At 40.7% G+C, this 16,527-nt stretch overlaps 1 protein-coding gene across 2 annotated transcripts in view; it reads right to left on the minus strand.

Annotated features, from left to right (window-relative positions):
* Positions 1-4: 4 nt before the first annotated feature.
* The window catches only part of CORIN (corin, serine peptidase), a 179,254-nt gene continuing 162,731 nt past the window's right edge, over positions 5-16,527 (minus strand). Inside the window, exons 17-22 of one of the 2 annotated variants that reach the window (XM_074904747.1) lie at positions 13,300-13,422; positions 10,374-10,423; positions 6,290-6,464; positions 2,667-2,938; positions 830-963; positions 5-365 (exon numbers count right to left, since the gene is read on the minus strand). In XM_074904747.1, coding sequence (XP_074760848.1) covers positions 183-365; positions 830-963; positions 2,667-2,938; positions 6,290-6,464; positions 10,374-10,423; positions 13,300-13,422 — 937 coding nt within the window. In that variant the 3' untranslated portion in view covers positions 5-182. Of the gene's footprint in view, positions 366-829; positions 964-2,666; positions 2,939-6,289; positions 6,465-10,373; positions 10,424-13,299; positions 13,423-16,527 lie in introns of those variants that run through there. The other variant, XM_074904748.1, reaches the window with a different exon arrangement.

Raw genomic sequence — 16,527 nt, forward strand, 5'->3', positions numbered from 1 at the left:
AAAGTACATTCACCAGCAGAGGGTTTACTGTTAACATACACTGCATATTCCATAGCTCCACAACAAGAATACATAGAGCTTGAAACTCCTTTCCATGGAGTTTCTGGACTGCAAAATCTTCACGGTTGAAGTGCTGATTCCTTTTTTCTTTTGCTTGTCAGCACACTTCTTACCATCTGGAGTTAGTTTAGCAGGAAGGTGTGGATGTATATTTGTCTTTCAATCCACTCAATAAAATGTGACACGTTACTGTAAACTCCAGGTCCCAAAACCTTGGAAAAGCAGACAGAGCCCCAAGATGTTAAACCAAACAGAGTCCAGCGCCCTGCAGGTTGCTCACACACAAGTGGTCCTCCACTGTCACCCTGCAACATGAAAGAAAAAACCAGTCTGTAGGGGCTACATGTGGCCAGCCGTCATATACTTAAAGCTGTGTCTCAGTTCCTACAGCGGTTTGCCTTTAATAAGTAACTCTCCTGTAAAAACTGGCTGCTCTGCCAAACTATGTAGCAGCATGCAGCGTTACCAGTATTTCTTCTGTTAGATTTGTGCAAAAAATTACCTGCAAAAGGCTCATACAAATTAAAAAAAAAAAATCTGTCTAATAGTTAAATAATACAGATAAACCTTAGAGTCTTCAAGCAGCATTTCATTATCATAAACCGAAGTTAGTTACACCAATAATAATAATAAAAGTTGGATTAAAATATCTAAATAATTGTTGTCTTCCTATAGTAGATGAAGTATGCTATACCTAATAAACACCATATAGCACTCTGATTTCTAAAAGCAAGTCTGGCTGTGGGTTTCTCCTTAGGGAGAGACCTACCATGCATGAGTCCACAGTGCCAGACTCGTAGCCAGCACACAGCATCCTGCTGGTGATGGTCTTCATGTCAAAGTATGATTGGCATTGTTCCAAGGAAATGATGCGAACCTCTCCTTCCTGAAGCTTGAAAGGCACTGAAAAACAGAACTAAGCATTAAACTATACACACACAAACACACAAATACTTAGCTATGATGGCTCACTGAGATATGATAAATACTGCCATTAGGACAGGTTATAAATTTCACTTTATCTTAAATGTAAGGCAAGAAGTTTCCCCCTTCTGCACAAAACTAAGGTGAAAGCAGGTGCTTTTCTGCCCCGCTGCATCACAGGATTTATGACTGTCACACACCTGAGCCTGGAGTGTACGTGTTGCATTCTGGAGAAGGACCAAGTAGAGGGGGACTGGTGTGACACTTGCTGCTCACTGTGCATGCGCACAGACAGACTGAGGAGGGAGAGCACCGTTACGGGATGCACTATGGGAGAGGGGGCAGTACTGGCTGGAAAACAGTAATGTGAGGGAGGTGGAGGACAGGTTTGACTCATTGTTCCATGGCAGGATCTCCCTGTTTCTTGGTGACTCTCACAGTAAGGTTTGGTATAATCGCAGCCTTTTTTGAGTTATGTTTGGGTAATTTTGACTTAGAGAATGTGTCAGGGAATCAGAACTCAAAGGTTAATGAAATTATTTTAGCACATTCAGGAGACAATAAAGGACTTCTTCTTCCTAGTCTAAACAGCTGACTGAGCTCAAATTCTAAAGAAAGTTGTTCAACCTAGGGTGTGAAGTACTAAATGCTGTGTAGCCATGATGATTTTTGATGCCTCATAACATAAAAAAATGTTTTTTAACATTTAAAACCAACGCTGAAACCACATTAGAGAACAAAGAACCTTATTCCACTTACCAGTGATGCAAAAGGATTCTGTGGGGTTTTTTTCTCCCTGACATTACATAAAAGGTATTTTTGGATGGGTAGAGCTGCTAGTAAACAAACAGCCTATCCCTGTGCAATTTAATTTTTGCCACATGTATGACCTGGCCACTAGAGGTCCAGTTCCAGCTGAAACAATACTGAAAGGAAAATTTCCCTCTCCGGTGTACAGACATGCAGCCTTCCCTAGTAATTACTGTAATAGCAAAGGGAGAAGCACAATGGCAAGAGCATTGACTGAGTTGGGGCCAGAATAATTTGCATATGATGCATGCAGAATTGTTTTGTCTAAACAAAGATTTACATAACACAACTGTTCTTGTCGTGGGACCCGAGGATTACAGCAGCCACAGAACAAGAAAACACACTAATGTTCTGTTCAGAGAGACAAAAACAACACTTGTGATTGTGCCTGGGTGGAATAAATCATGCCACATGTCCAAAGTGTGGCACAGCATTGATTCAAGAAAATGTTCATTCAGCCTCTATGCCAGTGCTTTCAGTGCTTTCTGCTTTCACAGAACTAAGAATGTTGCCCTCCCCCCTTGACCCTGATGATCTGGTACCTTCTCGGTACAGTTCTGAATACAGCCTAAACCAGTAAAATGGTAATACATTCAGGTGACTTTCTTGATAGGAGTTTCTAGATCCTCAACATTTTTGGAAATAAAGCTCTTCGTCTAAATAAAGATTAAGGAGCATAAATTCAGGCTGCTGACTGGAACAGCTAGGCTCTAGTCACAGCTAGATCCCTTCATGAGGAGTTACTGTTCCCCAGTATTTAATAAGGTCCAGTAATAATATACACAGATAAAGATTTGTAATGGGATCACTCATTTGGTTAACTCAGCAGCAGGTTAACGTTTTTCCAAAAGGCCCAGAAGTATTCATCTTACTTTTGTTGCCCATGTGCCCCCAGCCTGTGATGTAGCAGTAGGTGTCTGGCCGAACCAGCTGGTCCTTGCTGGGCAAACAGACAGGTCTTACGTAGCTTGTCTCGTTGATGTCCTTGTCTAGTTCCACAATGCTGATATCATAGTCCACGACTGCTCTGTTGTAGCGTGGATGGAGGATAATGGTCTTCACTAGTCGGGTCTGCATGAAGCCTGATGGATGATCAAGGTTGCTGATCCCAAACACTACTTTCCAAACAGCCGCATTTTCTCTCCTTTGTAAAAAAGAAAAAAATTGAAAATTTCAATCAAAAGTGTTCTTTTAAGTTAAAATACACGAGAACTTCATCTCCCTGACTTTTTTTGCACATTGTACTTTGCAAAGCATTACACATACAAATGCTACAAGAAAAAACAAATACTTATAGCTAAAATCCAAGGAATAAAAGACAGTGCTTTCCATTTCCTTCCTGCTTGTTACCAAATGAATTAAAGCTCACACCTTCAGAAGACACGTAACCACCTATTAGTTCCTGTATCAAATGCCAAAGGCTCTCAAAATCATCCCTGGGATCTTGCCCAAGTCTTAGGTGCTCACATGCTCACTGGTGAGCATGTACAAATTTCTGTGGGGTGGCAATATTGTTCAGTAGTATGCTGCTGACAGCAGTAAGTCTAGCTGAAATCCCAAAGGATTCCCAAAGAAGTAATTCTATTATGAAAATTAAATCTTTTCTGCTAGCCATGGGAAAAAGAAGTCCCTCATTTATTGGGTGCGTTCAGTCAGGGCCGAGCATACTCCCTATGTCTGAGCTGAAACATTATTTTGACTGTTACAGTTGCTTAAGACTCCTTTAGTAAATATCCAAGATCACAGAAAAATAATGCAAATGATACAAGTGGGAACACTAAACTAGTGTCAGTTGAAACACATGAGAAAAACACAGACTTTATGAAAGACTTTGAGGGTGTAACCTCTTAATCGTAACTGGTCACAGGGTAAGTGACAGGTTCCTAATTAATCTGTGATTCTAAAAACCCTCAAAAAAGTCAGTATTTTTCACAACTGATGAAAGACAGTACCATGTAACTAAGCACCTTTGACAAGATGGAAGCTTAATCAAAGTAGTGTAAATCAAAGCATATAGGATTTCAGCTTTTTTATATACTTAACAAGACTGTAATTTCTGCAATTTGTGAAGAGATTTGGTTGCTAAATAAAGGTTATTTTTATCTTAAAAGTCATGTGAAAATTCTGGTATTTCAGACTGTAACGATCATTATACCATCATGATCAGTTTGTGAGTTTTTCCGTAAGTTTCCAAGGTTATGTGCTAAGAATATTAATATGCTATTGTGTTTACGAACATTGTAAGGAAGCGTTGCTCAGAGCAATGAGCAGTCACAGCCAGAACGTATTGTCCTACAGTTAAGAAAAAAACCTTAATGTCTTAGATGCTTTGGTGTTACGCATTTCAAAACAATCTTGACAAAACTCTGGGGACTATACTGCTAAAACTAGGAAAGGACACAATGTTTAATTTAGCTCTTTCCATTTATGCCCTCTGCAAGTATTCATGACTGCATTAATACTTTCTGCTGCATTATTGTTATATGGTCCTCATGTTTTGTATCCCAAACTTTGCATGAACTTCATGAAATACTTCACAAAATCGAGTATTTTGTCTAAAGGACCAGAACACTTTAAAATCTGTTTTAATTGTTGACTTATCTAGTGGGTTTGGTAAATTTTTGAATACTTTATATCAAGAAAGCTTCATGGCATCAATCAAGATCTTGATGTTGCTGTATCAAGCCATGAAGAATGTAAAGATTTCAGGCCACGGGGAACATACCTTCAAATCTTTTTGGAGAGGCAGAAGAGAAAAAAGTTCATATAACTCCTCAATTAATTATTAAAACCAAATATCTTGGTACTTTAAGGCATTTAGAATACAAATGTGAAAGAGACCTTTTACATGTAATACTCTGAGCTCACACAGATATTATTTAGCCCTAAATGAGGAGTAAATGAACAGCTCCAAAATGTAGTGGCAGTCTCTGTGTTTGACAAGAATGGGAGAGTTTTTACTTTATAAATTTAACACCTTCTCATCTTATCTTTCACTAATAAGAAAAATCTCTTACCTGTGAAATTCAGTAGCAGTGCAATACTGCTGAAGGATCTACCTCTAAATCCCACCCTTTATTTTAGATCACCAGAAAAGGTTCTTCCAAAAGTAAAGAAATATTGCAGATACTGCTTAGCTTTATTTAAAAATAGATGGGGGAAAGAAGTGAAATTCCTTGTGCAGGACCCAAAATCTGATAAATACAATATTCTTATTTGTGTTATTCAGGTTCAGCACTCTGTTAGTGTAGAAGGACAGTTATCTAGGCTACTCTTCTAAGTTTCTGGTTATTACTTTTATTCTCTCTGAATGAAATCAGTTCTTTAACATCTTAGGGCTTGATATGATGTGATAGTCAGAACTGAGATCTCTCCAATGTAATTTCCTCTAGCATTTCCATTAATAGACTCACACCTTGGGATACTCACACTATCACCTGCCTGACATCTTCTGGCTTGGACACAAAAGCCACAAACTTTGCCCCTACCACAAGAGCCAAGAAAAACACAACACATACCAAAGAACTCAGTGTTTCAGAAATAAAAAGACAAAATTGAAATTATTACTGAAAATTTGAATGATTAATGTTATAAAGAAATATCAGTCAAGAGATACTTGCTTACCACGGAATTTCTGCTGTCTTGAACAGAGAGGTAGGTGTTTAGTGTAGTATAAAATAATTTCCAATGAGCAAGTACCAGTTTAAAGCAGGATTAAGCACTGATGACAACTGTGTAGCAGGAAAGAACTTGCTAACTACAGCAGAAAACACACATTTCAATTATCTTTAGAAATCCAATTAAGAAACTCAGGTACAAGACAAAAGAACTGAGGTAATAAACTTCCCTCCAAAATCTGTTGTTCATTAAAAAGAAATGTTTGATAGCACCAAAAAGCTGACAATGTCCAAGACAATTCCTAAGACACGTAAACTTCCTCTGCACTCCAGACTATCCATCCACCACAGGGCCTCAGATACTAGGAGGCACTGAGCAGTGGTTAAAACTGACTTTTTAATGATTGCAATCCTCATAAAGGAGTGGAGTATTTATAATTAGAAAAAGTGACTTCAATATGTCAGTTGCGCTGTTGCGTAAATACTCAGGTTTTATTTTTACTAATTGCCACAGCATTTTTCCAAGGTCATTTCTATGCTGGTGCCCAGAATGATTTTTTTGTTGTTGTTGTATGAGAGCTGTGGGATTAGTGTTCTGATCTTCTTCCTTGTCCTGTTTCCTCCTGGAAGTCAGGACATCTTCATTCAGATGCCATCTTTCATTAGTACAGATGCCAGCAATGAGTAATAAAGCATGTGAAAACCTAAGATGATATCAGTTTATACCTTTTACTTTCTTTTTTAGTCTCTTAAAACCAGGCCTCTGTGATTTACCATTCTGCAAAGGTCATCACCTGTGCATTTGGTAGAGGAGGGAGGACTTGGGAATTCACATATGCACATTTATATGAGCAGTAAAACTGTCTGAGCCCTCTCACCCTTCAAAGCAGTGTGCTACTGTCAAGACCCATCTCTTTGCAATCAAAACACAGCCACAAATGTGTCCATTTGGCTCACTCTGCAGGGAGCATTGCCATGGCCATCGGCCTGGGCGACTGGTCCGACCACCAAGGATCCTCTTGTTCATGCGAGCAGCTGGGCGACGGCCACAGTCTAGTGAGGAAGAGATGCAGAAGGGAGTTAACTGTTACCAAAAAGGTAGCACATACAAGACCTTCTGCAAGAAAATGGGCACAGAATGATATAAAGAGTCATGAAATTACACTGAATGATACAGTAAATTAAGTCATCCACAACCACATAATAGTACCAAACACATTGAGCGATTTTCATCCTTCTTTTATATCAGAGGATTTGCTCTCCTGGTATTAATTTTGACCACCTCAGCCGGAAATACTAACCATGCTAGTTTGAGATCCTGACTGCCTTTCTCTCACGACTGACCAGGCAGCCCTTGGAAGGTTTCTATCCTTGCCTTTCTGTCAGCTAGCAACGTGTTTTGGCTATTTTGTACTATCCATAAGAACTGCTTCTGGAAAATCTGCTCAGCAAGGCTTTTCTTAAGCCAGGTGTGAGATGAATGTCACACTGTTAACTCAGCTACACAGCATCAGGCTTGCTTGGCCTGTGGCAGAATATTTGAAGATCTGAAGACATGCCAATACTCAGTCCATTCTTCTTCATAAGCAACTTCCACTGGAAATTATACCAGATAGCCATCTGTCAGAGAGCTACTTTTCTGAAATAGTTAGCCACTCACTTTTGTTTCACTTTACATTCTGGATTTGTAAGATGGCAACGTTATTATTTATACTATTTATATTCAGTTTGATTTACAGAACAAAAGAACACCACCAGTTTCTGCAGTCAGCCTCCCAAGGAAGGATGTGCTGCCATTGCATATATCCATGGGAATTCAGAGAAGAAATAAATTGGAGAAAAGGTTATTTGCAACTTTTAATGCTTATTGTGTTTACTTAACTTCAGAGGGCAAGAGGTTTTAAGTGTACTTAAAGCAACATATGTCATAAGCAAACACCTCTGAAAGGCTCCTATGAGCTGCTTTTTTTCTTTTCTGGTAAGAGTAGTAAATGAGTTTCCCAAATTTAGTTCAAGCTCATTCATAATTTAAGTGTTCTTCAGCAAAGCTCTCATGTATAGAATGTGATTTCATTGAAGATGAAGAATTTCAAACCACTTAAACTTGAACAATCTAGGAGAAATCTCACAATCGCTTGCCCTTGTTCTTGTGGGAGACTTTAACTTCCCAGACATCTGCTGGAAATACAACACAGAAGAGCAGAAACAGTCCCAGAGATTCCGGGAATGTGTGGAAGAAGATAACTTCCTGACACAGCTGGTGAATGAACCAACCACAGAAGGTGCCCTGATGGATCTCCTCTTTGTGAACAGAGAAGGACTGGTGGATGATGTGGTGGTTGGAAGCCAACTAGGGCACAGTGATCATGAAATAATAGAGTTCTCTATTCTTAGAGAGGCCAGGAGAGGGCTAAGCAGAACTGACATCCTGGACTTCCAAAGGGCTGACTTTGTCTTGTTTAGGCACCTGCTTGACAGAATCCCTTGGGAGACAGTCCTGAAGGGTATAGGGGTCCAGGAAGGCTGGGTGCTCTTTAAGAAGGAAGTGTTAATGGCTCAGGAGCAGGCGGTCCCCAGGTGCTCTAAGAGAAGCCAGCGACAGAGAAGACCACCCTGGCTGAACATGGAGCTTTGGCTGCAACTCAGGGAGAAAAGGAGAGTTTACAGCCTTTGGAAGAGGGGGCTAGTGACTCACAATGATTACAAAGATGCTGTGAGGCTATGCAGGGCGGAAATCAGGAGGTCTAAAGGCCAGCCAGAAATTAATCTGGCTTCAGCTGTCAAGGACAACAAGAAACGTTTCTGTAAGTATGTGAGCAGCAACAGAAAGACCAGGGACAGTCTCCATCCCCTACTAGACACAGGAGGAAACATGGTAACAAGTGATGAGGAAAAGGCTGAGGTACTTAATGCCTTCTTTGCCTCAGTCTTTAATAGCAAGACTAGTTGTATTGAGAGAATCCAGCCTCCTCAGCCAGAAGACAGAGACTGGGAGAACGATGCCCCTCTACAATCCAGGAGGAAATGGTCGGTGACCTGCTGCATCACACAGACACACAAAAGTCTATGGGACTGGATGGGATACACCCGAGGGTGCTGAAGGAGCTGGCTGGGTGCTCGCCAAGCCGCTTTCCATCATTTACCAGCAGTCCTGGCTGACCGGAGAGGTCCTGACAGATTGGAAATTGGCCAGTGTGACACCCATCTATAAGAAGGGTCAGAAGGATGATCCAGGAAATTACAGGCCTGTCAGCTTGACTTCGGTGCCCGGGAAGCTGATGGAGCAGATCATCCTGAGTACCATCACACAACACATGTGGGACAACCAGATGCTCAGGCCCAGTCAGCATGGGTTTATGAAAGGCAGGTCCTGTCTGACAAACCTGATCTCCTTCTATGACAGGGCAACCTGCTTATTGGATGAGGGAAAGGCTGTGGATGTTGTTTACCTTGACATCAGTAAGGCCTTTGAAAACGTTTCCCACAGCATTCTCCTGGTGAAACAGGCTGCTTGAGGCTTGGATGGGCACACACTTTGCTGGGTAAAAAACTGTCTGGACGACCGGGCCCAAAGAGTTGTGGTGAACGGAGTTAAATCCAGTTGGCAGCTGGTCACGAGTGGTGTCCGCCAGGGCTCGGATTTGGGGCCACTCCTGTTTAACATCTTTATTGATGATCTAGACGAGGGGATCGATTGCACCCTCAGTCAGTTTGCAGATGACACCCAGCTGGGTGGGAGTGTTGATCTGCTCGAGGGTAGGGAGGCTCTGCAGAGAGACCTGGACAGGCTGGAGCCATGGGCTGAGGCCAACTGGAGGAGTTTCAATAAGGCCAAATGCCGGGGGCTGCCCTTGGGCCACAACAACCCCCAGCAGCGCTACAGGCTTGGGGAGGAGTGGCTGGAGACCTGCCAGTCAGAGAGGGACCTGGGGGGGTGACTGACATCCTGGCTTGTGTCAGCACTAGCGTGGCCAGCAGGGACAGGGAAGGGATCTTACCCCTGTACTCGGCACTGGTGAGGCCGCACCTCGATTCCTGTGTTCAGTTTTGGGCCCCTCACTACAAAAAGGACATTGAATGACTCGAGCGTGTCCAGAGAAGGGCAACGAAGCTGGTGCAGGGTCTGGAGCACAGGTCGTATGGGGAGCGGCTGAGGGAACTGGGGGTGTTTAGTCTGGAGAAGAGGAGGCTGAGGGGAGACCTCATCGCCCTCTACAGCTACCTGAAAGGAGGTTGCAGAGAGCTGGGGATGAGTCTCTTTAACCAAGTAACAAGTGATAGGACAAGAGGGAATGGCCTCAAGTTGCACCAGGGAAGGTTTAGACTGGATATTAGGAAGCATTTCTTTACAGAAGGGGTTGTTAGGTGTTGGAATGGGCTGCCCAAGGAGGTGGTGGAGTCCCCATCCCTGGAGGTGTTTAAGAGTTGGGTTGACATAGCGCTGAGGGATATGGTGTAGTTGGGAACTGTCAGTGTTAGGTTAATAGTTGGACTGGATGATCTTCAAGGTCTTTTCCAACCTAGACGATTCTGTGATTCTGTAATCTGTTGTGCCTACAATCTTGGTCTGTAGGTTTCTACTTCAGGTTCTTCTGTTCCCCTGAGCTTCACAACAAAACATTTCACAGCTTTAACTCCCAGACAGATAGCCTGCTAACCTAAGGATATTTTCAGCATGAAGTTTTATCAAATTAATTTTTGACACCCGACTGCTGACAGAATTTGTTTTGTGGGAGCAGGACTGGGCTACTGCAATACAGAGCCTCGTTGTCAAAAAATAAGAAAAGCTGATGAAACTGAATAGAGTAGGGAAAAAAAAAAAAACAAAACAACAGTGCAATACTGGATGTTGCAGAAGTCCAGTGAAATTTCAGAATTAATCTGCACTAAACGTCTGCATTTGTTAAAATAATTTAACACACATTGAAAAACATCTTTGTTTTAGATGCACTTCTCTCTTACCTTCTTTAGTGCAAAAGAGAGCCACTTTGCTTCTGCTTCGACACATCTGTCTAAATATTGAAACAAGAATGAGATAGAAATCTCAATTAATTGATGCAATTTTTGGTAATTTGCAGATCAGCACAGGTATTGTTCTCATTGTTGTAAACCAGCTATCAAAAATTCCCCCAAACTGTAAAAAGAAACACAAGGAATTTCTTATGCCAGATCATCCATGGTTTCCAGAGCCTGCCTGGAGATAATTCAAAGTATTATTTCAGCTTTACAGTGCATTTCATGAATGGGTGCTACATATTTTGCAGACTACCTTGCTCTCTGGGCACTGATCCAGCTCTGAGGTCAGCTGGAATGTACAGTCTGTCAAGTCTTAATTTATGGCACCTGAAAGCACAGATTGCTATTCTCCTCTTTCTTACAGCGGAAGGATAGAATTTACTTTGAGATACCTTTGATAACAGATGATCTTTCATGCCCTAGAAGTCTGGATGTTTATAAAAAATCCAGGAAGCTTGCAAAAGCAAGTATTAAAACAACAAAAAAAATCATTTCCCTTAAAAACTTTCAGGTGAGAGAGGAAATAAGTGATTCTTTGTCAAAGGAAGAGAGATACTTGTTAAAACTGAGCATTGTTGCTCAACTAGCCGACTGCCTTTTCAAATCCACCACTTTTTCATTCCTACCATATATGTGCTTTTCTGAGGTAGATGCAGAGCTGACAGACTGGTTACACAGATCAGCTGTTCTCCAGGTAATTCTTTGAAGGTTGTAATCTCAGTAGGTAGGCACTACCTTTAAAATTACAACCACCTAAAAAGAGGCCGCATTTGATTTTAAATCATAGATACTAATGTGGGCACAACACTAGAGTGCCAGCGAGCTCACCAGATTAGCTTGAATCTGTGATTTGATGAGACTTCTGTCCATTACGCTGCATATAACCCATTCATATACTGTGAAAATCGGTCTACTTTCTGTTCCTGAAAACACAGACCATACAATTCTGTTTCTAGAGACAGATGACAGATTTCAGGAAAGGTTGCATAGCCTCCACTGTGCTATCCCCTCTTTATGAAACTAGTGGTGCATTTGTTAGTTCTTGCCCAAGTTCCCAGTAGTCCAGGAGCCTCACAGCTCCTTTAAACATACAACATACTCCACAGCAAAGACGTTTTACATGCTGAAGTTGATCCAGATGAACACACCTACACTGCAGGGCTCAGGAGCACTTCCCAACTCCTGGGCTTGTCTTGGCTTCATGTTGGGAGGAGACTAAAGACATATTGTCCCCTGTGCAATTTGCTTTATACTAGAAAGCAAGCCAGGCACGTGATTAAGTGAGGCAGGCCTGCAGGTCCTCTGGTGGGATGCCTGGGAGACCAGTATGGGGTGCACCTGATGTGCAGCACGTGCACAGCCAATGACAGACACCCAGACAGGATGCCTGATGCAGCCAAAATAAAAACAGCCTCACTCTTCATGAAAGGCCTTAGCCTCTCATTTCTTGTTTACTCATTTTCTGGATTCAGGGAGACCGGAACATCTGTTCCTACATACTTCTTTCATCTCTGTAATAGTTTTATCAATAATCCTCATTATTGGTGTTTTCTTTCCTTTAACTTGTACTTCGGGCAAAACTGGATCTTTTGCTACTAGATCTTGTAACTCAGAGGCTCCAAATCCATCCCTTCACACATTCTTCCTAGCAGACCACTTTCAAACATGGCGAAGCACCTTGAAATGTCTGTATTGCACTTCAGTGACTGGACTGAATAGATTGTGGACCTGCCTTTGCATCTGGTCACAACCCAAGGTGTTTATTCTTGTATTATTCTGCAGAAGAGCATTTAAATACCATTAAGCTAGCGGAAAGAGACAGTGAGAAAGGAAAAGAAAGGAGTTAAAAAGAAAACTTTCAAGTATCAGGCACCATCCTGTAATGGCTCTTCTTCTAGATAAAGACATAAAAATGAACTTAAATGAATGGTGAAAATACTAATGTAAAACAGAACTAGTAAAAAACTCAGATGTAGGAAAGCAAAAGTTGGTACTTGCAGACACAAACTTTTTAGTATTCTGCCATTACAGAGAAGTTTCTCTACAGAAAACACTGGAACCATGCAAAAGAAAAGTACGTGTATTCCTCAGATTTGTGTCTTTACACATGTTGTACCTTTAGCAAAGACAGTCTTTCCTTGTGAAAGAGAAGGATTTTCTGTGGAGGAGTATGTTGTGAAATCTCCTAGGCATTTGAAAGAGAACAGGGAAACAGTGAATCTGCTTTTTGAAGAATGCAACTGAAGCTGGGGATAGGGTGGCTCTCCCAGATTTGTCCTGGATGTTTCAGTTCATTGATTTCAGTGTCAAAGTCAAACTTTGCATGTCTCAACCATGAGATCCTGACTTCTCATTACCGACTACCTGTTCAGTCAACTTAATTAAAAGGAATATACCAGCATCTGAAGCCAGAGGAGCTACTAGGGAAACCTACTGTAAGTGGATATAGCTTCTGCTGAAGAAGCTGTGGTTGTTCCAAATGTATGAATCCAAACTACATGGGCTGCAGAGGATGGTAAGGTGTTGCTGCAGGTTTTGCTACAGAGTACTTAGTGGACTTTCTTGGTCAGCAGGGATTTAATGAAGCTGTCTGGTCCAGCTGCTTCAAGGGCACTACCTCTAGGTCAGTCATATGCCGTTAGTCTGGCAGAATGGGCCCCTAAGGATTCACAGGTGGACTGAAAAAAGACTACAGTTGTAGTAGACATTAAAATCATTATAGACTGTATCTTAACAACTCACTTGGGTATGTGCTGGGATTTATACACAGATACCTTGGGAGAAAAGAGCTTGCCAAGGAGAGTTTGTCATCCTCAATTATATAAGTGACTACTCACAGCAGTGAAATAAATCTCATTTACCTGTTACTTACCCATTCACTAGAAGTGCGTGTAAAGTGGATGCATTTTTATTCTTCCAGTCTGAGTGCAGATTCAGCCATTTTTGATGCTGCATTTCCTCATTCTCTACTACAATTTCTGTTCTGGATGGTCCTCTGAAACAAATGAAAGACGTTCATAGACCTTCCTGTAGATCGCTATATTACAGTTATGAAGGTGAAGGAGCTCTAATGGCTCCCGTTTACTCCAAAGATATGTAGCTGAATGTTATGTCAAAGCTACATGTGGCAGAATCATAGTTAGGGAATGAAATCACCCCAAGAAGCCAGGCCAGCTAACAAACTACTGTCACTTATCCTGTATTTTCTGACAAGAACCAGAATTGGAATCGGCAACAGCAAGAGACTTCTGGTAGCATTTATTGTAGTGCATACACTGACATACGTTTCTACAGTTTCTTGCCTCCAAAAATACAAAAAATATATCTTCATATGTATAAGAGGTGAAAGAAAAAATATTTTCTTACATCCCTATCTTTGGAAATCCATTAAAATTTAACAGTAAAGAGCAGTCTGGGTGTTGTTAATACTACTTAACAGTATCTCTAAGACCAACCTGTCTGTGTTGCTAAACAGAACAAATCATGGGTGATGATGTCAAACCTGTCCTTCTGCAGCAAATTAACATGAATATGAAAGTAAGTTGGAATGGTTCACAAGGAGATATTTTCATATATCCATCTCCTCAGTTTAGTGTTTGCCTGATAGATTCAAGCCACTGAAGAAATTTCTGTTTCAGTAAATCTCAACTGCTAAATGGAAAAAGAGTTTATTTACAAGTTATCCAACTTTCCAGCACAGAACCACCCATGATTAGCCATCAATCCCTGTCAATGACAAGGAATTTCAAGGACTGCTCTCCTGAACACTGGTCAAAGGCTGAATTCTAAATCCTAGTTCATGGAAAAGTGAATGAGAAAAGTTCAGAAGAACTGTGATGTGTCCTAAAAGTTGCCTCTGAACCCAATCTCTGATAGCAGTACCTAGGAATGCCAGCCATGTTATTAGTTTGTCTTTACGTGGAATTTTCAGTATTAACTATATTTCTTTTTAAATATTTACAAAAATGCAGCATCCTTTACCCACTTCATTGCATAAATTAACAACAATCAAAGAATCCTCTTTTATGGTAAAATTGTCAGTGCAACCACATGGAAATGTTTTCAACAGGGCTGGCAGAATTAACTAGGCTCTGAGGTCACAGCCCTGAACCCTGCCTGTTACATGACTTATTTTTCATTATCTTCTCTGGGCACTTTAAGCAAGTATCATTCCATTATCTACTACCCAGAATGTGCAGGCAGATAATAATAAGCATTTTAAAAGACAGTATTTTCTCCTCATTTAAAGAAAGTTGTTTACTGCAAAAAGAGCTTTCTTTCTCAGTGCCTGCTTATAGCAAACACATAAAACTCTCTCTTTATTTCCATCATTTGCCTATTTCTCACTCTTTTTCCCACCAAATGTACATAATTTTTTTTACTTAAGATGACATTCTGCCTTATGATCTTCTGTGAACAATTATGTTCACCATTTCATAACTGTGTACAGTGATATTTTATGTAGCTGGAAACACTGTCTGGTCTACAAAATACGTAACTCAAAAATGTGCAAAAAGGTGTGAATATCATGCCATTTGATAGATCCTAATCTATATTATCCCAAATACCAGATTATTTTATGAAACCTGCAGTTCTAAATGACAGCTTGTGATGCTATAATCATCATTAAGGAGATATGTACTTCTAAACCAGGGCAACAACCCACAAGTCACTTATGCCTGTATGAAATTTTATAATTCTTAATACAAGGTGTTATACCTAGTACAAGTAAAATTATGGCTATGTCTTTTTTCCTTGGTGGTCACAGCTTGATATAATACACTCAAAACCAGTATGCCCTAATTTATGTCTTTAGAATGCCTTCTATAAATGTTTACAGAGCGTTTCCCCTTGATGTTGTTTATACAAGGTTTTCTTTCAGATAGCCAAGGACCACCACTTGTCTCCTTGCATCTATTTTAATTTTAAATAGAATAAAGGGGACCTAAGAGCCTCATTTCTAGCTGAAGAAAGCTGGAGACAGTGGTTACTATTTTTGTAGAGACCAGAGCATACCGGGAATTGCCAGAGAATAAGAGAACAACAGCTAAAAATGTTAGAGGAGGAGTAAGGACTCAGGCTGGTGTGAGCTTCTGGGTCTGAGACTTTCAGTATCCAGGGAGGGGCTGCTATGTAGACATTACCACCAGCGACTGTAAAGTACTCTGGGAAAAGCAGGGAGGTAGAGCAATGAGGATTCATTTTAGCCAGACCCATTCTGTGCTCCAGAAACACAGCAGGCAGCAGATTCTACTCAGCCCCTCCTGGAGCTGTACCACACAATTTCTTCTGTGGACACACTCTAAAGAAAAGGGAAGAAAGATCTTGCAATAGAGAGCACTGCATCAACTCCTGATGTATAACTTCTTCAGAATATTTTGTTTTACTGAGTTTCTTACAGACTCTAACAACAAAGTTGTAGCTGCCAATAACTTTGCGACATCAATCTACATATTTGAGTTTGAAATTAGCTCTTTTGCCGATTTTTTATTTTAGTGACCTGCCAAAGTTGACCTAAATTAAGTCAATCTGCACAAAAGTCATGTGTGTGACCATATGTAATATCTTCCAAGTTTTCAGGCAAGCCAAATAAAGAACTGTTTTTATGAAACACTTTCAGGAGGCTCTTTCACTTCTTTGTAGTTTTGTTGCTTGTTTGTTTTGGTTTTTTTTTTTCCTCTCTCTGGTTCATATATAACAGAACAGCTTTTTTCAAAAACTCGGTGTTGATTTTAACTAATGCTTTTAATTATTACCTGTACTGCAACAATAAGCAAAATTAAACCGTATTTGTTGACTGAAACTATATATACCTGGAACACAGTGTGCAGTTTTGAGTTGCCTCAGTTTAGGAGCATATTCAGAAACTGGAGAGGGTCATGCAGATGCCTTTCAAAGTTTTTAGAGGCTTATGGCACTGATGCACAGGAGAGGTTGAGGGAATTGGACTTTACTCTTGTGAAGAAGAAACTAAGAAACAATTCAATAGCAACCTGAAACTGCTTGAAAAGGTGTTAAAAGGTGACAAAATCAAACTTTTCTCAGTAGTGCTGCATGGTAAAACAAGGGGAAATGACCCAGAGTTGCAGCTTTGGAGATT

The sequence above is a fragment of the Athene noctua genome, chromosome 4 (assembly GCF_965140245.1).
Source record: "Athene noctua chromosome 4, bAthNoc1.hap1.1, whole genome shotgun sequence".
In the NCBI taxonomy this organism is placed as follows: domain Eukaryota; kingdom Metazoa; phylum Chordata; class Aves; order Strigiformes; family Strigidae; genus Athene; species Athene noctua.